The sequence below is a fragment of the Strix uralensis genome, chromosome 7 (genome assembly GCF_047716275.1).
Source record: "Strix uralensis isolate ZFMK-TIS-50842 chromosome 7, bStrUra1, whole genome shotgun sequence".
Lineage (NCBI taxonomy): Eukaryota > Metazoa > Chordata > Aves > Strigiformes > Strigidae > Strix > Strix uralensis.
The window spans coordinates 6,412,368-6,435,671 of NC_133978.1; the positions used below are offsets into that span (position 1 = coordinate 6,412,368).

The 23,304-nt window shown below is 37.5% G+C and overlaps 1 protein-coding gene across 4 annotated transcripts in view; it reads left to right on the forward strand.

Annotated features, from left to right (window-relative positions):
- Positions 1–23,304, forward strand: part of CTNNA3 (catenin alpha 3) — a 544,925-nt gene that overhangs the window by 29,839 nt on the left and 491,782 nt on the right. For 3 of the 4 annotated variants that reach the window (XM_074874301.1, XM_074874302.1, XM_074874304.1), the window contains exon 5: positions 12,076–12,195. In XM_074874301.1, the coding sequence (XP_074730402.1) occupies positions 12,076–12,195 (120 nt within the window). Of the gene's footprint in view, positions 1–12,075; positions 12,196–18,544; positions 18,599–23,304 lie in introns of those variants that run through there. The other variant, XM_074874303.1, reaches the window with a different exon arrangement.

A 23,304-nucleotide genomic window follows, 5' to 3' on the forward strand; every position in this document is an offset into this window, starting at 1 on the left:
TAGTATGTTTTACATGAGAGAACTAAAATTGGGTAGTTTTCTTTCCTAGAGTTTCAGTACTTCTAAACAACCATATTATTCACTTCACGATTTCCATTTGAAAATGAAAACAAACAATAACTGAAAATCATAAAAGAATGCAAAGTATCATTCAGGAAAAACTCCAACACTGCAAAGAGTGCAATTAAGTTTTCTTCTTCCATACTTTAATTTAGTTCTCTTAATAGCAGTGAGAACTGAATTCTTCAGTTAACTCTTGGAATAAATTAGTGTGGCATAACACTCTCCAAAATGCCTACGTAAAAAGACTCTAGTCCTTAAGGAAGGTGGTATATTTTCCATATTTATTTAGTCTCTGCCCTGGCTGTTGAACTTGCCAACAATGGTATTAGCCGTAATGGTGTCTTTTTGTTGACGTCTAATTAGGAAATTGACTGAGATAGAGTAATTTCAGCATATGCTACTGAATATCCTTCAATTTATAACAATTTTTGGTCATGCCTATCTGAGCCAGATTTAAATACAGTTAAATATTTTAATGAATCTTAACTTTGCTCTTTTCAAAGTCCTTAACTATAATTACTATACTTTAAAACTCCCTTAGGAGTTCAGTTTTTCTTCATGTGGACTTGCTCCAACAAAAAGACGTTATATTCATACAGTTGCTGCAGCATAGGAAGTAGACCTTGTCTTTGTTGTATCAGCTTTAATATTCTCAATGTTTGCATGTTCATATGACTTGAAAATCAGCTCTCTTTAAAAGTCATTAGCAGTTTTTCTTTGAACTTGTTCTAAAATTTTAATACTTCTACCATTTTATCCTCTTCTTCACAAAGGCATGGATGTTACAGCTGTTATGAATCATTTAAAAATGAGAAATTTCATTGCCCTTTATTTGCATAACTCTGAGCTCTATAATTTTCATAGAATAAAATGAAGAAATTTAAAGGACTGATCCAAAATTGATTTTAAAAATAATAAAAGTAGTAACAGTAGAATAAACGAAACAAAAATTCTAACCAAGGAATTTTTTTGTTTGTATGCATTAAATGAAAGAAAGTGGTCCACAATCATCGAAGAACTCTGTAGAATATCAATCAGACCTTATTCAATATGGAAGTATTTCATGGGGACTTATCTATTTATGTATCTAATATTTTTCAAACCCATTTATCAAAGAGTGCTTACAGTTTTTAGTCTTGCTCACTCAGTAAAACAGGTTAATTCCAACACTGACATTCAAAGCATTTGAAACCATACTTACTTCTTCTGACAGAATGCAGTGTGGATCATTAAACTTTAATTTCCTCTGTGAATAAGCTGTGAATAAAAATAGAAAGGAAACAATGTCAATGTGACTAGCTGTCATATAAAGCCCTGTCTAGTGTTAGCTGTCACAGCTGCCATTCTGAGTGTATCTAGAAAAAAAGGTGAACTTTAGCTACATCCTTCCAGTTTATGTAGTCTGTAAGAGCACTGTTTTCTGTACACTTTACTTAGACTTGGGACTGTTACTGACTTTATATGAAGATTCTATTACATAGAGTACAATGCTGTAAATACTGAATATTTTTGTTACAAAAATATTGAAATGCAACTTTTAAACTAGAAATAACAAGTCAGTCTGTTAGGAAGAATTTGATAAACCTACGAGGAATTTCATTCCAAATGTCCAAAATCCTACTTTTGGAAACATGAGATTAGCTTTTTTTAAATTTCACTAATAAAGCAGAGAAAATTTTGGTTGTTTTATGGATTCTATAGGATTTCCATCCAGCGAAGTATGTATCAAATAACGCATGTTAGAAGCCAGTACAAATTCTCAGTACTGATCATATTCTGGCACGGTACACTTCTAGCTATTTGTGCAATTTACAGCCTTATAAGAGTATGGTGGTGCGGTGCAAACGGCAAGCTCATTTTAGAGGTGACTTGAGAAAATAAAGTACATTATACTGATAAGAAAGTTTATGCTTCTTTAAACAACTTAATTTTTTTTTTTTTAAACAGGGAAGAGTTAAAATCAATAGCCACCTGTATATGAGTTTCCATATATATTTTTAGAGTCTGAAACCTCTAATCAGACGACTGAGTTGTGAAAAATGTAGTCAAAGGGCTATCTCATGTATTGCACTCTATGATTCAGATCTGTATTACCAGCCTCATTCATTATGGTTAGTAATGCTTGATATTATTTAATTAAGTGAATTAACAGAGTAATGGAATTGCTTGAATCTATTGATCAGAAGAGAACAGCAAGAAGGTACCAAGTTCTGAGAATTTCATTCAAAGTGCATTGGCAGTCTGTCTTTCTCTCATCTATTTCAGATCATGCTGAGCCAACATGTTTTATCTGCCTTTTTTCCCTTCTTGTCATGCTTGTAGATTTACTGTTTAAGTCTTCATATTTTTCATGAACGCCACAGACAGTGTGATTTTTATAAAATGCTTGCTTAGAGTTATTTAAAACTCTGCCAGAAAAAAAAAGAGTGAGAATGGCTACAGATAAGAAGCAACTTGTGAGCTTAGGCCCTGTGGGCATAGTGCTGCCCATTCCTCCCTTCCCTGCAGAGTATTCATCAGCATTAAAAATGTTTTGAACAGAGGAAAAACAGTATTAATACATAAGAGAAGTAAGTCATCTCAGGCTTACCTACACCTCAGGTTTAGGTATGTGGTTTGACTGGCATAACTGCTTAAAGTTGAATTTGACTGGCTACCCACATTACTTTCTGACTGTTTTGGTATTGTGGTATCATGCAGTAAAACATTAAAAAATGGAAAAAGGGCAAAAAAGAATGTAGGCTACCCTGGGGGTACAGGACCAGGTTGTGAAACTGAAAATGATCAGAATCATAGAATTCATTTAGGCTGAAAAAGAGCTTTAAGATCATCTAGTCCAACTGTAAACCTAACACTGCCAAGTCCACCACTAAACCATGCCCCTAAGCACCACATCTACATGTGTCTTAAGTACCTCCAGGGATGGTGATTCCTCCACTTCCCAGGACAGCCTGTTCCAATGCTTGACAACCCTTTCCATGAAGAAATTTTTCCTGATATCCAATCTAAACCTCTCCTGGTGCAACTTGAGGCCATTTCTTCTTGTCCTATCACTTGCTACTTGGGAGAAGAGACCGACACCCACCTTTCTACAGCCTCCTTTCAGGTAGTTGCAGAGAGTGATAAGGTCTCCCCTCAGCCTCCTTTTCTCAAGGATAAACAACCTCAGTTCCCTCAGCTGCTCCTCATAAGACTGGTGTTCTAGACTGTTCACCAGCGCCACTGCCCTTCTTTGGACTCACTCTACCACCCCAGTGTCTTTCTTGTAGTGAGGAGACTGAAACTGAACACAGTAATCAAGGTGTGGCCTCACCAGTGCTGAGTACAGGGAGACGATCACTTCCCTGGTCCTGCTGGCCACACTGTTTCTGATATAAGCCAGGATGCTCTTGGCCTTCCTGGCCACCTGGGCACACTGCTGGCTCATATTCAGGCAGCTGTTGACCAACACCCCCAGGTCCTTTTCTGCTGGGCAGCTCTCCAGCCACTCCTGCCCAAGCCTGTAGCATTGCACGGGGTTGTTGTGACCCAAGTGCAGGACCCGGCACTGAGCCTTGTTGAACCTCATACAATTGGCCTCGGCCCATTGATCCAGCCTGTCCAGATCCCTCTGTAGAGCCTCCCTACCCTCAAGCAGATCAACACTCTAACCCAGCTTGGTGTCTGCAAACTTACTGAGGGTGCTAAATCTAGGTAGACAACATCCACAGCCTTTCCCTCATCCGCTAAGCGGGTCACCTTGTCATAGAAAGAAATCGGGTTTGTCAAGCAGGATCTGCCTTTCATAAAACAGTGTTGACTGGGCCTGATCGCCTGGTTGTCCTGTACGTGCCATGTGATGGTACTCAAGATGTTCTGCTCCATAACTATCCCTTACACTGAGGTCAGACTGACAGGCCCGTAGTTCTCTGGATCCTCCTTCCAGCCCTTCTTGTTTCATATTTGCTAACGTCCAGTCAGCTGGGACATCCCCTGTTAGCCAGGACTGCTGGTATATTGTTGAAAGTGGCCTGGTGAGCACTTCTGCCAGCTGCCTCGTACCCTTGGGTGGGTCCCGTCTGGCTCCATACACTTGTGTGTGTCTAAGTGGTGTAGCAGGTCACTAACCATTTTCCCTTGGATTATGGGGGCTTCATTCTGCTCCCCTTCCCTGTCTTCCAGCTCAAGGGCTGGGTACCTCGAGAACAACTGGTCTTACTATTAAAGACTGAGGTAAAGAAGACATTAAATACCTCAGCCTTTTCCTCATCCTTTGTCACTATGTCTCCCCCCTACCACAAATAAAGGACGGAGATTCTCCTTAGCCCTCCTTTAGTTGCTAATGTATTTATAGAAACATTTTTTTACTGTCTTTTACAGCAGTAGCCAGATTAAGTTCTACCTTTTTCCCACCTTCCCTTTGGTGGGCATGGGTCATTCATGACAAGAGAAATCTCTGAAAATAAGGAGTGTTAAGAAGATGACAGGAGTCTTTGGGAGAGGATTTGGCTTCTCCTTTGGTACATACTCATATTTATTTTCTCATCAACCAGCAGAAATGGATTCTTGGTCAGTATATGGTACATGGGATGCAGTTGTTTGTAATCAGGGCTACAGTGTTTATCGCTGCACTCTGCAAATTCTGTGGCAGCCTCTAATGTGCAATAAATGACGGAGCAGCTCCTAAAGAATTACTTTTAAAACTTGGGCTTTTCAAAGTGAACATCCCTTTGAGAGCAACAGGAACCTGGATCCACTTCTGTTCTTGGTATAGTGGCTTCCTGACTGTTGCTTTGTAATTCCCTAATGACTCGTGGGTTTACAACCCCTAGGACTTCCCTTGAAACAGCCATATTCGTAATGACTCTCTTCTAACAAGCTGTTGCTAAGGAACAGACTCCCCAGTGGCTGCACTTCTGTTTATATAATATCTGGTTTTGGTCTTAGCATGGGAATCACTGAAAAAAAGAACATTATGCTTTTCTTGCCAGTCAGAAATATGGCTTTGAAGGGACCCTAACAGGCCAGCTTCAGGTTCTACTGTTGCAGAATTTCTTTGAAGGGAGCAAGTCTGAAGGCTCCTGAACTTGTTTTGCCAGAGAACGAGAAACTGAAATGGAATATAGTGGCTGTATTTCCAAGCGAAAAACACAATTGCTGGGTTAAAAACACACTTAAATGAAAAGATTTCAAAACAAATACAATCCTTGAATTTTGCAGTATGGAGCCTTCCCTTCAGTCTTATTTCTAGTTCAGTACCTCTCAGCAGATTCTTGTCTGCAACAGGCTCTTCAATGTCGTCTTTATATGCATTGAAATCTTTTCTTTGCTGTCACATCTAAGACTTAAGTGTGGGTCAGCTCCCTCAGGAATTTCTACTTATCAGGAATTTCCTAGTTTTGCTTCTGCTGCAGTCACCCTGTCTGCTGTTTCACTTTTTCCTTTCCTACCCAGTATCCTAGAAGGGTCTCCATGAGCAAAGCATGCTTGGTAGATTTGAGAGAGGATTATTTCCATTTCTTCCATAGTGTCTGCATGCTTTAGAGTGCAGTAAGAGCAGGCCCTCACCCTTAGTGGTGGCAGGACAGATAAATACGCAGCCTTCCTACTGCTCAGCCACTGCCTTTTTAATAGAATTGTGTGTCACAATAGCAAAGAAAAGTCATGCCCATCTACTGCACTCAAAAAAAAAAAAAAAAAAAAAAAAAAAGGCAAAAGCAATAGGAGGGAATAAGTTGACCTCTTAAAACTCCTGTCTGTGGGGGAGTGAGTTTTGACATCTCTTGAAAACTGTGCATGTAGGGGTGGGTAGATAGACCTGGGAAGGGAGGATATAAACTTTTTAATTATGAATTTAGACAAAGAGTTAAGGAGAAGGTTCCTAAAGCTGGGAAAAGCTGCCTTAGAAAACAGTGGTATGTTGTTATATCCTTGAGATGATGAGAGAGAATATAAGCAGCAACCTGTCAGTTACACAAACCAGGAGAAAATAGTGATGAAAGCAAATTTACGTGGACTCACTTCGTCCTAAGCTTTATACAAACTTTGCACAACCCAGGTGTAAGGGGAGGGGGAGTGAAAGAAGTAGGGCTTATTTTAAACAGATAAGGCTTTCTTTAAGTAAGATGGAATTTTTCTGGTTTGGTTTAGCACACATAGTATGAAAGTTATTTATTTACTAAGTTTTTGTAAAAATAAATAATCGTAAAGTTGTGAGTAAGTTGAATGAAGTAAGTTGTAAGCCTAAAGCTTGGGGGGATCTATGATACAAAGATGGTTTGTAGCATCGGTTAACATGGAATGCATGAAGTCGCCAGTAGTACAACCAAGTTTGAGAAATCTGTATTGTGTCTGGTGATGAAGTTTGAAAATTATTTTGAGAAAGTTGGAAGGTGGGATATTAGAAAAGCAGACACCTATTTTAAATTATTAGTTGGACTATGTAAATGCCTGCATGCTCCAATCAGTGATTAGAACTCCATTGCAGTAGACTCTCTTTGAATTTATCAGGAAAAAAAGAGCATTGCTAAATTGTTTCCTTCTGAGTAGTTATTACTGTGTTTTGCTTCTACAGCAGCACTTACTTAACATGAAGTGCAGTGCTTATAAAAGAATAATATGGAAGTGACGCTCTGAAATTTCCTTCTATTGAGCACTAATCTTGGAAGGCAAATTCTAGGTTGGTAAAATAACCTTGGAAAATCAGTTTCTCTTGGCAGATTATTTATTGGTAGTATAGTAATGAAGTCAGTGTAATGTAGAATAGCTTGTCTGATCAACGATTATTTGTATCTCAAGCATGCACAGATCATTCTGATCTAGAGAAATGTATTTTATAACTCTTGCTTTGGGAGGCAGAAATGTGGAAATGCATGCAAAACAAAGTATCTGCTTTATCGTCAAAACGCATGTCTTCAGACCTTCTTAAAACGAGAGCAAAATAATCTGATATTTTCTGAACGGAAAAAGCTATGTGACCTACTCTCTATAAACCTCTCCGAAGAGGCATGTTGCCCATTTCACTACAACAAAATATTGGGAGAGCAACTATTTTCTTGTAAATATGTGTGTTCAGTAATCAGAATTTAAGAAAGGTTTTGAATGTATCTCCTGGTGATTTAGTACATTTAGTATAATTTAGTCTTTTAAAGAAGCAGTATGTTATTAAAACAGGAAGGTATTTTTTTAATGAACAGCTTCCTTATGTCAGAGTGGAAATAAAATTTGCTTCTCATCCTTAATTCAACTCCTATTAATCCATATGAAAAGAAAGAGAAATACTTCACAAATGGAAAAAATAGTTCAGTCCTACTTTGCTGTCCTGCACAGTGGAAGATGATAATATTGATATTCTGAAAAACAAATACTCTCACTTCTGCAGCTCTAGACAAACCAGAAGAGAGCCATTACTCCTTATTCTTGAATAACAGACTGGCTTTTTGCAGCATTGGCCCTAGGTCTGAACCAAGTATGCAGAAGGAAACCAAGTAGAGGATGCGCAGCAGGACATTTGATTACGTCAGCCTTATAAACTTATCTAGACTCCCAGGCAAATGACATTAAAGGTATGTGGTTTGTCAAATAGCATCACTTACACGCTAAAGAAGCAGTATCTGCTATCCCATACCTCTTTCTGTTTATATGGAGACTGTAAGTACTCCATTTTTAAGGATGTTTCCTCCCATATCTCTGAATTGTAAGCAGTGAATACTTTGCAGTGCGTGTTTATAGTCTCATGTTTTTGTGGCCTGGTGTCCTGTTTAGCTGACAAGCTATTAATTTTCATGGACCATATTGAGGTTCCCAGGGATTCAAGGGAACCCCATTAAACTTGGAGAGAAATTTGTCCACCTCAGAGCAAACAAGCCTAAATTTGTCTAGTGCAGAAGCTATTTCCTTGGGATTCCATAAAGGATGCTATGAAGTGTAGCTGCAAAGCTATATTGTCAAAATGTAATAATTAAACTAGACTTTAAAAATCAGGCATCACTGCCTTTAATATCATTACTTATTCTACAGATACTCATATTATGAATCAGTTTGCAACAGCTGAACATGGTAGCAACAGTGAAGAGTGTTCAGTGAATAGTGACCAGAACCTTAACCTTTTACAGAAGGATGCAGAGTTAAGCTACATAAAGAAACTTCTAAGTCTTTATTAAGTTGGATAAATTAATTTGAATGATCAAGCACAGTAAATTTTAACTTAAGTAGTATCAAAATTTTAGTATGATTTCCTGTTGAAACATTATGCAACCACTCTGTTTATGCCTCAGCTTCTTCTCTTTGAACTCATTGCCTCATTTCCATTACATATGACAGAAGAGCAGAAGTTCCAAGGTTCCTGAAATCAGGTAGATGGATAGCAGAGAAAAAACCAAAAAGGCTACATCAGGAGCTAGCAAAGACACCAGAGGATTCTCAGCCCTTATCAACAGCTTTACTGCAGAAGAAACCTCAGTCAGAGCTCACATCTCTTCTCTGACATTACAATGAATAAGCTGTGAGACTATAGGAAGTTTAGTCCTAATGCTTACAGTTATACTTACTGATTAGATAGAACCATGATCACTATCTGAGAGGAGGTTGCAGGACTTTTCCATACTAATCAGGGACATCATACTTAAAAAGAGGCCATATTAATAACACTCTTCTGGTCTATCCACATTTGGGATCTTCATCACTTTCAGAGTTCTGATGGTATGCGTTGCTTTGAGATATCTAAAATGGGTCTGTGAGAGCTGCTCCACTTAGTTTAAGACATCCATTGTGCATTGGTTTTCAGTCAGATAAGCACACAACCTTCATTCATCAATGTCTTGATGGTGCATGTTCAGGACATAGCATCAGCTGTGCTATCCACCTTGTGTGTTTTAATGCCTGGGTGCTGCTATCCACCTTGTGTGTTTTAATGCCTGGGTGCTGGGCTCTAGTTTTACAGTTGTTGATTCTGGTTTGGTTTTTTTTGGTTTTTTTTTTTTTTTAAATTGTGAAAGGAATGTTGTAATGTTGTAATGTGTTCTTGTGTTTTGAAAAGTTATAAAGTTGTCCATGCAGTATCTGTGCTATGAAGTAACCTGACAAACAGAAGAAGCTCTTTGGAATTGTTGAAATATTGGTATTTCTTCTCTACTTGTGGTCCAGCTTTCCTCAGAGGACCAGTCCAGCTAGTTACCCAGTAGTGCTGCAGAGAGCAAAAGTAGTAAAAGAATGCTACTTCTCAACTTCCAGAAACAATGTTCAAAGTACTTTGAAAAAGTGACAGACAAAAAAGAGCTTCTGTGGATCTCTTGTGATTATTTACATTTGGTTATTAGTGAGAGAGAGAAAAAAATAGTACCTCTTTTAAGTATTTAGTATAGAATAGTATTTATTTATACTTCTAGACAGTAAAAGTGTTGGTGAGAGAGGTTTTCTTGCCATTCACCCAAAATGGTGGTTCAGACCTATGGCAGAATGATACAGGAAGGTCCAGATGTGGTTTTAAGCTTAAAACATGTTCTGATAACCTTTGTATGTTCAAGGCACATTTTTCTGATTTCCCATTGCTGGCAGTGAAAAGAGCATATGTATATTTTCTTAAAATTGCTTGTTTGGGTTTTATTTACTTTTGAGTTAAATTTTTAAAAAGTGTTTTTCCTTGCATCTAAAGACAGACTTCTTCTAAGTGGATGTCCTGGCCATTACCCATCTATTTTATTGAAGTATATTACCCTTACAGTTACACATGTGGTTTGTATTAACTCATCCTCACATGCTGGTTCTTATATCTCTTTCCAGAGAGGCAAATGCATTATTAATGTTTGGGTTGCTTCAGGACATGAGGAAGTGAGTGACCTTGCTAGTAGAGTTCCTGCCAAAGGAAAAATTGAAGCTATGGGATTAAGTACATCCTTAAGAGGATGATGATGATGATTCTACAACTGTATTGTAGTCTAACATGTTCATGATTTAAAGAAAAAAAAAAAGATGGTCAAATATGACTGTACTTTATGTCCACTTAGTGAGTTTGGGAATTACTCAACCCCATGACAGGGTGCAGCAGCTTTGGAGTAATTTCTGGAGAACTGTCATGATTTGGAGCTGGGGGTGTATGATGAACTTGTACATATATATTATGAACAGTTTCTTACACACTTATAAAGAGGGAGCACTATGGATATATTTTGGTCAGCTTAAACTGTACTCAGGTCTCGCTTGTAGATGTAATTAAATGGCTTACACCTAATAGGGATACCCTGGGGTGGGAATTGGTAAGAGCAGGCATTGCAAATTCAAGGCTTTCAGAGCAACTCTGGAGCAGAGATAAAATCTGAAACCAACAGATCCTGCAAAAGGTGAAAGATAATGAAGTCAAACAGGAAAGAATAGAGAGTCTTGAAGTTTTGTCTTAACATTTATGTTCTGTTACCCACGTTGTTACAGAATTGGGTGAAGTATACTTTGGGTGACAAAGCCTTCTTTTAGCTTTTGTTAGCAAACATTTCAGATGCAACTAGAAAGTCTCCAGTTAACCTCTAGTGGTGCTGAATGAGGTATAGTAAGATAAATTACAAATAGGTATAACCACTGCCTTAACTTGCTTCTTGGCTATCAGAGCAGTGAGACTGAAATAAAGTCTGCAACATGGCAAACAAGAAGTGCTAACTTGCCTGAAGACTCCAGGATGTATCTGTTGTAAACTGTCAGCTGAAATCCACTGCAGCTGCTTATTATCCTCAAAGAGGAATTAGCCAGTGGCACTTCAATGGTGTGTACAACTCGGGCTTGATCTCAGTCAGATGTCCACAGAAGGAGTCACGCTGTGCAGCAGTCTACATTCACAGTCAGCACTAGCTGTCTATTCTGCTGTCAGCTTTTTAAAGAGGGACTGAAGATAAATGGAGGATTTTTTTTCCTTCTACTCCTATGGTTAATTTTTCCAATTCAGTGACTGTAATTTTAGCAAAGGTATAGAGAAGTGCGTGCTGTAGTTACTACTGAAGTGCTTGGTTTTCCAGAACAGACTGGAAAGCAGTCCATTTGTTTTGGTCTTTTGCCTCATTCCCTGGACATCAGCACCACATGCAAGCTTATAGTAGGTGCTTCATCTACAGGGCCTGTAACTGTAGTAAGCTAAGTCAGTATTTTGGATGCATTTAGAAGACAGGTAGTTTTTCCTGATTATATCAGTGTAAATAAATGTTTAGAGACTTGCTTCTGGTAGTAATCACTGTGATAACACAATATTTCTAAACTACTTACAGCTTTACAGCTGTCACATTCTTGTGAGGTGAAGAAGAATATTTACAGATGGGTAAACAGAAAAAGTCAGAGGAGAAGGTTCTTGATTTCTTGAAGGTAGCAGGGAAGCTGTACCTCCCGCTCTCCTTTTGCACAAACCTTAGCCTTTCTCTTACAGTTCCCTACAGCTGAGCTGGTATTGTTCATCTCTGAAAAATACCCATACTATTTTTAATAATAGTGTATGCATGAAAGAAGTTTTAAATTTAAAAGTAAGATCTGTAACGAAGTATAATTAACATTGTCACAGCTTTCACACAGAATGGGAGCACATTGCCTAAGGTGAGTATCCGGTCTTGCAAATTACTCTTAAGTAAATTAACTTGATAGGAGTACCTGTTTATATATAAGATCTACTGTTATGCTTGATGGAGTGAGGAGTTCATGGCCTGTAAAAAGTTGCATATGCTTTTATTAGTTGAAAAAGTTAAATCTATATGAACGTATTCCATCCTGTAACATGGCATAGAAAACAAACTTTAGAGGTTGTGTTGATTGCTAGTGTTTTGTCTTATGCAAGTCTGACCTATGAAGTTAGAGGATTTAATTGAATTAATCAGGTCATATGTACTCTGCTTTGAATTCTGGGATTGATTTCAAAACAAAATTGCAGGAATGTATAGAAGGCAGTATACTCAAGAGGTGACACAGCTCCGTAACATTAGTATTTAGTGGAATAAAATACAACAACTGTGTGAATGATGGTGTGTTGATTGTGGGTTGTTTGTTTTTTTTTTTTTACCATCACAGTTTCAAAGAACCTTTGAATCTTTAAGAAATATATCCACTAAAGCTGATCTACAGAAAACCTACCAGAAGTTTCGAAAAGATCTGGAAAATCTTGATTATTTGGCATACAAACGTCAGCAGGTAAGAACATGGAGGCTTGGTAGGAAGACATAGAATATTGGGTATAAACACGATGGGTGGTAAAACCAGTGCGTTTGATAGAGTTATTGTTCTATCAGCAGGGTTTTATGCTTTGTGTAATGTTATCAGGTAAGCCAGTAGGAGGGGTGACAATTCTATTTAATGCATATGATATTGCACTACATGGTTTTTGATTTCTCAACAGAGAGAAAGATAGGTAAAGCAAATAAGTGAGACATAGCAGACTATTAAACTTTGCATTAACACATAACTATATATATTTTTTTTTAATTAAAGGGTATAAAAGTACTGTTTGGATTTTTTTACTTGAAAAATGAACTAAATCCACATAAGTTAATGGATTCAGATATTGACTGTGCACGCAAACCACTAATTTTTTATTCTTTAGAAATGAATTTACATATCTAGATTGCATAAAACTTTAAAGTGTATGCGGTCTTTGACTCGTGCTTGCAAGGTCAAGGTCAAATTAAATTGTTAACGTGTATTTGATGTTACACATACTTTCTGTCACTTATGCGTGGCTTCTGTGAAAATGTCAGCTCTCATAATAGGTCTTCACTTATTTTTTGTGTTCTTGGTAAAATAAGACTGCCTCTTTCAGAGCATACTGATGAAATACGCTAACATTTCTACATGGGGGCTGTTTTGGTTTGTATTTTTCTGAATTCTGTCGCTTGGTGTCAGTGTTGTCAAACACTTCATTTGCTTGGGGGCAGGTCACTTACAGTTGTTTATATCAGATAATTGATTAGATAGTTAACAATTAGGAAAGGGCTCAGGGACAGATGGTATCTGAACACATGAATATTTTATTCTTGAGATAGGTAGGTCAGGGAGCAATTGGCTTGAGTGAGTTTCAGTGTGGTGGGAGCTGTTATTCTGGTAGCGCTATAGCATCGTCCTTTGTGCCCTTTGACATGGGGCTGCCACCAACCAGAAGACAATGTTTTAACTGGCAACTAATGTGAGTTTATGTTATCTGATCTCATAATTATGTCAAACATAATAAATGTCACATCTGCAAGGGCTTGGAGAGTGTTTCTGAGCCAGGGAAGTGTAAATTCTATAATTACTTCTCAGGCTATCATCACACTTTTATTGGGATAGCTCTCCCTAGCCTGAATTCTCGCTCTTGACTTCGCAAAATTTCTTGTTATTTCAAGTAATATATGTCTGGTTCTTTAGCAGACTCTGAATATGCTTCAATAACATACTTAATTTCACCTTGAGAAGGACATCTTTTCTCCTGTTTTTGGATCTTTACTACTCTTCCCATTGCAGTACTTTGCACTTTCAAGCCATTTGGAGAATCTCAACATCCTTGTTTAATATCAGGCATGCATATAGCTCCCCATGCTGTTTCTGTTCTATATTTAACTGTGTTGGCAGAAACTTTTGCATTTTGAGGTACTAAAGGTGTATTAGGTATAAAATCACTTCCTGCTTTCAATCACAGAGCAGAAAATAGGCTGTTCTATCTTCTGTTCTGTGATTGAATCTTTCTAAAACGTTATACAATGCTATTAAGAAAATAAACTAGGCAAAGGCTGAAATTCTGAAATTATTAAAAAACCCCAAACAATCCCCAAACCAAAACCAAATGAGGGAGACCAGAGATGTTCTCTGTGTTTTAGTTTTTACATTGTATACCTGATCAGTAGTTTTATGGTTTTCTTGAGTAGTATTTTCCCAGTTCTGATACTGAGATTTTCATCTCAATAGCATTTGCTGGAGTATCTGCAGTGAGGGATTTGAAAAGCTGCCATATCTATTTATTATAGAAGATACTTTGAGTTGTTTTGTGCTTTGAGAAGAAAGTGGTCCCTCTGTCAAAAGATTAAGATTTGGTTTGATTACTGTGACCTGGATTCGGACTGAAGCTGTTCTGCATTTGTGACATTTGTATCTGAGTTTGTGGAGTGTGTGCATTTAATTGATAATGACTTATATGCTCTCTTATTAGACTAAGGGTATATTCATAGCCCCACTAGCAAAATGTTGAGTCACTACCATCTGTTTGGAGACAAACAATTGTATACAATATGAATATGAATCCATTCATGGTAAAGTAAGTGTTTTATGTAGTCAAAGTAATGAATACTGCTTTTGAATGAAATATGGTTATCTGCTTCTGTCATTTTTTAGACATGAGATGTGAAGTGCAATATAGTAATGTAATTCTTCAGTGGTGAAGTTTACAGGACAGATGGAGAACTAAAACTGTGCTTTTTAAAGGATGTTTAAAATGACCCATGTTGACGCTGATTTATAAATACAGACCAAACTTCTATGAGTGGTAGAAGTATACAAGAGGCAAATATGTTTGGGATGATGGTTTATATTATGTCATTTTTAACTGGCAATTTTGAGAATGGGGTAGAAGGTCTTGAGTTTTTAGACAGCCAGCAGATTGACAACAGAAATGTCTCTTTAAAATGGGCAGTGAGGTCAAGAATTCAGTTCTGGCTTTCTTTATACAAAAACCCCACAGCTGTTAGCGTATGTTGGTCAAACTCAGAGTTTTCAGATTCTAATTTTGCAAATAGGCTGAGTGTATGTACCAGCTGACATGGAGCTGGTCAGGGTGGCTAAATTCTTTGGTGATTACAGAGGAGAAAAATGGGAAGTTCTTGGGCTCTAATGTTGCAAAGCTGAACTGTGTGGATGACATCTAGTATTGTGGGCAAGAAGCCTGAACGATGCTTTTTGCCATTCTTCTGTGTCCCAAACACAATATAAAGTATTGAATCGCATCTATATGCCAGGTCTAGTTATCGTTGCTGTACTGTTGCTGTCTGTGATGAAATCCCACCATATTCAAGTCTGCTGCCAAATATATTGCTGTCAGAGCTTTCCTTCTTACTGTTGGTTAGTGGAATACACATTTCCATCTATAGACCTGTCTCCAAGAAATGTATTTTTAATTTTTTGTCCATGAGATAGTCTGGCAATTCCTTTGAATTAAAACAAGCTGTTAATTTCCTTGATACTGACTGTCGTCTCTGAAATTTGACTTCAAAATAGCTCTGTGCCACAATAAGTAGTAAAACTATTCTCCTGCTCTGTGACTTAATAGAATGTTTCTAATAAGAGTTAAGTAAGCTTTCCACTGAGCATTGTTTAGTTTCAATGTAAATATTAACACATCTGGAATAGGAATATTTACAAGGGAAATGATATAGGACAAAATTTGGGTTGACATAGCGCCTAGGGATATGGTGTAGTTGAGAACGGTCAGTGTTAGGTTAATGGTTGGACTAGATGATCTTCAAGGTCTTTTCCAACCTAGACGATTCTGTGATTCTGATTCTGTGAAATGGGAAAGCACTTGGGGATAAAAGGGGACTCAGTGATAGGTCCCACGCTCTTCTTGGGATACTGTAGTAGGCGCATGCTTCCTTTTTTCTTATATAGGACCTTGCTCCTATTGAAGGGAGGTTGTCCATGTATTGTTCAGCTTGAACAGTACTGGTTTAAGGCCATTCATTATAATGATCTTATTGTAAGGTCATTTCAGGAGTGTTGGGCAATAGCTACAATAAAAATGGAATTATAATCAAATTCAGTGGTATTTAGCACCTGTCAAACTGAAAAATTGTTGCTGCTGCTGTTCTTAGTGTTAACAGTGCCTTTAGGATGCCTGTAGCAGTGCTGGCTGTAATTCAGACACTTAGGTTTTGCCTAGACGTCTCTGGCAATGTGGTAATCTAACAGTTGACAGTAGAACTTTAGTATGTGAACACGCACAAAAGCAGTATCATATTGCAAAGATATGCTAATTTGAGTTTGCTTGTTTGATTTTGATTGTATGCCCTCAAGGTAATTGTGTGTTAAAGGACTGAATCTATATGAAACTGTTTTGGTTGTTCCATTTTAAAATCTTTTTAGGATTGCTTCCTGATGATTGTTGTATTTAGAAATGTTTTAAGAAGTTGCATTAGAAACTGAAGGAATTAAGGGCTGTGTCAAAGATGTTTATGGGGCACACAGTAATTTACTTTGCTTATGGGAACTTAATGCTTCCAGGAGATGTAGCAGAGCCCTTAACCTGTTTTACTTCAGAGCAGTTCATTGTTATCAGTACTGCAGTTATCTTCATGATCATACAGATCAAATCTACATTTTAAAAGTCTTAATTTTGGAATGACGACTTGTTTGTAGAGCCAAATGGTATTTCTCTTTGTTAAAATGGAATAAGTGCACTTTTATTCTCTACTTTTGATTGTTCACTTCGCTTTTTAAGATGGCATTGTGTTGACCATGAGTTTTGTTCACTAAAGTGCTCTACTCCAGAAACTGGAGCCAAGTTTTCAAATGAGATTATCACCTATGAAGTGTCAGGTTTATTGTGTGACAAACACTTTAAAAAGTATGCTGAAAATTGGAGGGAGTTCAGGGTAGGGGTGAATTATTTGCTGTAAAGAAAACAAGCATTAACAAGGAAAACTTAAGGAGCTCAGTCATTGGAGTTTATCTGGAAAAAGTTTTGGCTTGGAAATATCACAAACAGAGGTGCTTAACTAAATCTTTAGTATGCAGAAGTATGACAAGATCCAATGGATGGAAGTCAGAAAAGTTCAAATCAGAAAACAAATGAATGTTTTTGACAATTAACTACTGAGATGTCTTACTTAAGAGGTGCAGTACATTAATCATTGCTTGTAGCCTTTATATCCATAATCCATGCCTTTCTAAAAGATGTGCAGTAACTGAGATGCAAATCAAAGGGCAGGAATTATTATGGAAATTTTAAACACTTGTGCTATTCAATGAACTGGAATGAGAATTCATATTTTTTTTTTCTAGACTTAAGAATGACAGTACATTTGGTTGGGTATTTGAGGGTAAAGGCAGAATTATGTGTTTTGAATTGCCATCCTGGATTAAGAAATGAGTGAGTTTGTTTACTTTTGTATTTACAACCCTGCCACTGTCGATTCTTCTGCAGGGTTGGATGTGTTGAGTTCTTGTTTAGGAATTTTCAAACAAGCCTAGCACTTTACTTTCGAGTAATTTTAAGAACATGTAGGCATTTGATTCCCATAGGCTTTTCTGAAAATGCCTTCTTTCCTTCTTTAATATTTAGTCACACAATATAAATTATAAAATGAGTCTAGGTTGTATTTCCAGTATTCTAGCTTATTATCTCTTCTTGACGTAAGAACAACTATCTATCATGTTGCTGTTTAATTAAAGTAATTGATTTATGCATTCATTTTAAAAAAACCAGCAAATCAGTCTCAGTAGCTAAGAGAGTGAAAAATTATGACAATTCTGTTTCCAGCCACCTGACATTTCTTGGTAGTTCCATGATTAGAGCTCTGTCATTGAGCCATTGCTTCTGTCAGTCCTGCAGGTCTATATGGTTTGCTTAATGGGTGAAGAGGTTTTCTTTTCCCCTGCCCACCCGAAAGTGCTGATATTCCCATTTACAATTTTTTTTATTATGTATTCAGGGTGGTGGGGTGGAAGACTTTTGTATCCCCCATCAACTTTGCCACTGCATGCACCATAGTTTTACAGCTCAGCTCTTCAATTGGATATGTCTGTCTGTAGTGCTAGTCTTGCATGATTTTAAGCTGCAAGCAGTTCATATCTCTATGTGCACAATTCTTCTATCTGTGCATGGAATCCAGACTTCTAAAAAAAACTTGTCTTTTCCATTTGAAAGAAGGAAAAATCAAATGACAAGGACAAAAAAAAAAAAAAAGGAGAAGTGGTAGAGATTTTCTTTAAAAAACTGTTTAGCAGCTTCTGTTTTGGTTTGGGTTTGTGTGTGTGTGTGTGTGTGTGTCATTATACAGATATCTGGTGCTCACTGTGCAGCTGCACGATGAGCAGGAGGAAGGTTTTGCTGGTCTTATAGATACACTTTTTACTTGTAGAAATCTGATCACCGAAATTAGGTAAAATAGACAAGAATCCTTAGGGTGCAAACCAGGAAGTATAGTTTACATAGCTGGTCACGTTAGCATCTAAGTGCCTGATACTTGTGCTGTGGTTAATGCCAAAGATGCCTTGATGCTGATGGCTTCAGAACCAGCCTGATGTTAGTCAATGTGATGAGGGAATAACAAGAAGCTGATTTTTAGTAAATAATTAAAAGTGTCACTATAAAGGGGTACTCTGATTTTTAAAAGTTATTGAAATTTCTGCTGAAAGTATGAACACTGATAAACTGAAGAGTGGGTGGGATTCCTCTTTTGGAACAATAAAGGTGTATCCAAAATTCAAAAAGGAACCATTTGTACTCAATTGCTTTTTCCACAGCTGTGATAAATGGATGAAATTTAAAGAAACAGGGAAGTATGTTTTTGTCATCCAAATGTAAAAGCAGAGAAGTAGTGACTCAAATGCTGCTGAAAATCCAGTCGTGAAGGTAAAAGTGTAATTGTCTTGCATGTCTTTGAAATATTCTCATGTGAGCTAGTGTAAGTGTTTTGGAATCTGGGGGAAATGGACAGAATTCTGGTTTATCTTGCATCCAGAATGAGAGTTATGAGAAATAATATCTTTCCCCCTTTTTATATTGTTTGTGGAGGATGTAAGTAGTTAGTATGTAGTCTTCAACCTCCAAGATATGAAGTCAATCTATTATCTGAGGTGCCCGTGGCAAAAAGCCCTTAAAACTTTGATATTTTAAGGGAAAGAAATAAAAGCAGGGGGAGGGGGGGGGGAAGTTCTGCAACACTTATATATTTTTCAGGAATAAAACCAGTGGTGCTGTAAGGGGGTTGAGATGTGTGGGATTTATATAAACTTGCTTCTCACTTTCTTAAGAAAACAGAAGGGCATTTGTAGGTAGCCTGGCACTTCAGCAGAGGGCTAAAAAGGCTCCCCTCCCAATCTTTCCAAAGCTCAGTCTGTCACTGTTTCTATGAAACTGAATTGCTGTTTACCTGCACCCACGACGTCCTCCGTTTGGGTAAAAGATTCCAGTCTAGTCTTATCTCTGATAATTGTATCTAAAATGTCTTGGGAGCCAAGGATGGATGATACTTTAAGTTTAACCATGGAGTGCCCGGGTAATTTAAAAATAAACAAACAATACAAATTTGAGTATAAGGGCGGGAAGGAAATGAGATCTTCAGCTAGGAAATAAATTACAGTAAGAACTAAGTAACATTAAAAGGGCGTGACTTAAAAAGCTGTTAGAGAATTTTGAGTGCGTGCCATGGGGGACTTGCAAATGCCACTGATTTCGTACCTGAACATTTGGTATGGTACCATATATGTGTCCTATATGAATTTTAATGTGTGGGTATTTTATTTCAGTGGTATCTAGTGGCTCAGATTAAAACCCTATTCTTTCAGTCGCCTAGAAATTGATTATTTTTTTTCCCCAAATGAAATATACTGATACTTTAGATGATATGTTTATCCTAATGTAGGACGAAACCAGAATTTGTGGAATGTAACAGAGTCAGAGTCTACAGAGTCTACCTACTTTTGCAACAATAATGATAATATGATAATTAGAGTATTCTGTTAGGCAGCAATGTCCTCTCAAGGAGCTAACAAAACTGTGTTTATATACAGCAGGAGTAAGATGAGCCTTGAAAGGAATAAATCATTTGGGGTTAATAGCTTTTGATTTCTCAGGAGAGTTTATTATAAAAGAGTGCAAAGTATTTGTCGAGTGTGTTTTAACAGTTGACATCACAGATAAAGCAGAGTTAGGTAGTATAACTGTCTCATGTTGATGCTAGATGAAGCTGTGCTGCGTGGCTGAGCTCCTCCAGCCACTTTTAAAAAACAGTGATTGATTACCCTGACCTGATTTAATCAGCTGCTAATTACCTGTGTCATTCTAATGAATTCTGTCCCACAATCCCTCAATGCTATGGTTAATGGCAACACTAGTTTCTCCTTACTGCTTCCCATTTACTTGCAAATGTTGACTGAAAGGATTGGCTATTCCCTAGCCAGGACAGTGCAGTGTACAGTGCAGTTTTAAGAGAGTTTAGATTTACTGCTCTAATCCCGACAGAGGAAGTAAGGAGTAAGATGGAAAGAAGGAAGTATGGTGAAAAAGGAAGGCAGATTTTCAGTGATGAACCAGGCAGTGTTCCAAGTGATAGGTTAAAGTTGACACCTTTAATTTCATTCTGCTGCTCCTGCTCTCTGGCAATGCTTCACTGGGCGGTTAAGTACAAACAGTGAAAAATGTTATTCTGCAGATAGTGTACTATTTTTTGAAGTAATAGTAGCTTTCAATTGGTCTTCAGGTCTGATCTATAACAGTGTATGTTTTAATTGTTTAGCCCCAATCAAAGAGGTGGGAAAGAATTTCTTTTGGATACAATCTGCTCTACAACCAAGGGTGTCCTTGATGTACGTTTTTACTAGAGTTTAATTTATAACCCACTAATGGTTCAGGGTGTGGCTATTGTAATTGCTTGCAACCTCAGTAAGCATTTTGTGGGTTAGGCAATGTGGTGAATAAAGCAGGATCTTGTGTAGCAGAGTAGAATTTTAATGATGGAGAAATGGTCAGATGAGAAACTACTGGAGAGCCACTTCCATACAAGCCAGTATTTGGACTTCTCTTTGGTTTACATCAGGAAAATACAATGCAAATTTAGGATGAAGCAGAGATTCAAAGCAGAAACTTTCAGTGCTTGAAAGAGAAGCAAAGCGATTTAGAATTAATTTGATTAAGTCTGTGAGCCTTATTCCTTCAGCTTTTCCTAAGGCTAACTTCAGCCTTTCCTATTGCTAACTTCAAAGTGGTATTGGATTTTCTTGAGCAGGGACTGTAAGATCCTAATGATTAGGATTTTTAAAGAAAAAGGTATTCTCTGAGCTGCTGAAGATGCAGTGACATTAACTAGTCTTAGGTGCATATCTTGAGAATCTAGGATTAGAGAGTGGTTTGACAAAGTGACTACTTGCCCTTATTTCAGTGATAACTTTTCTGGCTTGAATAATTTGAGTTCCTCACACTTGCAGGGAAGAAAGAAATAAAGAGCCTCTGATATGGAGGAATAACTGTGGGTGGGACAGATTCAGCGCTATAAAGTAGATTATATGATTTAGCTGAGAATAGAGGTGAAATAATGAATCTGTGTATTAAAATGCACTAAGGAATAATTCTGTGCTGCAGAGCCTATACTCTCTGAAATGGCAGTCATTATCTGTGACATTTCTGGTATGGATAACTGCTGGAGTTGGTTCGATTTTTTTTTTTTAATTAAAAAATTATGTTTGGGTATATATATATATTTTTTTTAAGAGCGTGAGACCCACATGCTGGCTGACTTCTACCCAAAAATAGTATTTTTTCCAAATTCAGATTAAAGTTCCTGTTCTATTTGATTTGTGAGGCTTAAACCAACACGGTCTAGTGAGTTATATTTGTAATTCTGGGTAATGTGTCTCTTCTCTTGACAAAGGTTTTTCAAAGTGCTTCATTTTCTGGTCCACTGCAAAAAGGGAAAAATCTTGAAATCTCTGGGATGATTTTAGAATTACAAGTGGTCATCAACACTCCTGATGAACAAATACAGGAGAAATCAATACGTTGCTGCATTATTATGTCTAGTGATCCAAAATATGTTAATTACTTTAAATGGATGATTTTTAAAAAATTGGATTGAAACCAACTAAAGACAAGATTCTTGGTACACTGGCCTGTTAGTTGTAAAATCCTAACAGCACTGAAGTAATCACTGTGGTAGAATTCAGCCAGACACTGAGAGAAATTACGTTCTTTGACCTTAAAGTTATAAAAGGCATGCATTCATACCTCCAAATACTGATATCAAACAGGCACCTTTTGTTGTGGACTTTGGAAATCAACAAATTCAAACTGTTTCAGCATGCTCTAATATTTTAGAAAACCACAAAGAATTGCAAACCACTCCACTATCATTTCTGGAAGTTGCCTGGGTTTGTTTTCTTCTGATAATAGTCATGGCAGTCCGAGTTCACCTGGGAGTTCCCGGGCAGTCAGTGTGTGTCTGCATTGTGGGGTATCACATCGGGTTCCTGGGCAGTTTCTGTAGCTGAAGAGACACGACCTTTCCTGGAGAAAGATGAGATAATGTGATGTGGTGGCCGCAGGCTCCTGCTTAGTTCAGAACACAGTGGTAATTGAAGTAGTGTTTCCTTACAGATAGAAGATTGTGCTGATCTTGTTGCAGTGAGAGACAGCTTGCTTCGCGGGGCATACAGTGCATCAGATGATTGACAGGGTTTTGCCTCTGGGCTGATTAGCTGGGCTTCTCTGAGCCCCTTATGCATGTCCAGGATACACACAGAATGAGACACAGAAGCTGCATTTCTGTATGGCTTGTCTTGTCCACTTTATGATCCACATCTGAACTGTAATCAATGCAAATTTTGTCATCTGTACATGATCACCTCCTTACTCGTGAATTCTCTCCATAACAGAGAACGAGTCATAAATTTTAAGAAAAATCCCTGGATGAGTTTATAGTGCCTAATAAGATAATTTCTGTGTTAGCCAAATAGCTTTGAAGTATGCAGAGTTTTTGAGAATGATTGGAAATGGTAAGAGAGCAGCGGTTTGAGAAACATATTTAAACTGGGCGTACTTCAAGTTTATATGACATATTTTCAGATCAATGGAAGCTCCTCTGAATAGAGGATTACTTTTTAGTAAACATCTGTATTGAGTCAATAATCCAAGGATCACAAATGATCCACTTTGCAGGGGACTTCTTTTACACTGTCCTGCATGCTTCCAATTAATACTTTGTTTTGTCTGATGTCTCTGTCACAATCAATATCGATAGATCTATATAAGCCAGGTGGTCTATGGAGACTGTTTTGAGAATTATCATATGAGGTTGTCTGCCTTCCATTTTATTTTATTGACTTCAATACTTAGTTTCTATATTCTGAGCTGACTTTATTTATACTGGTTTAAATGTGAAGTAGTTTCAGGAAGTTAATAGTGTTATAAACTTACACCAAGGTCAGAATCTATTCTAATTGGACAAGAGCAATTTCAGTAAATTAAATGTTTTAAAACTAAATTGCTTGCCTCTTACTTTGAGGCCTGACTTTGTCTGCTACCAACACACAATTCATGTGAATTGTATTCAGAACAAATATTAA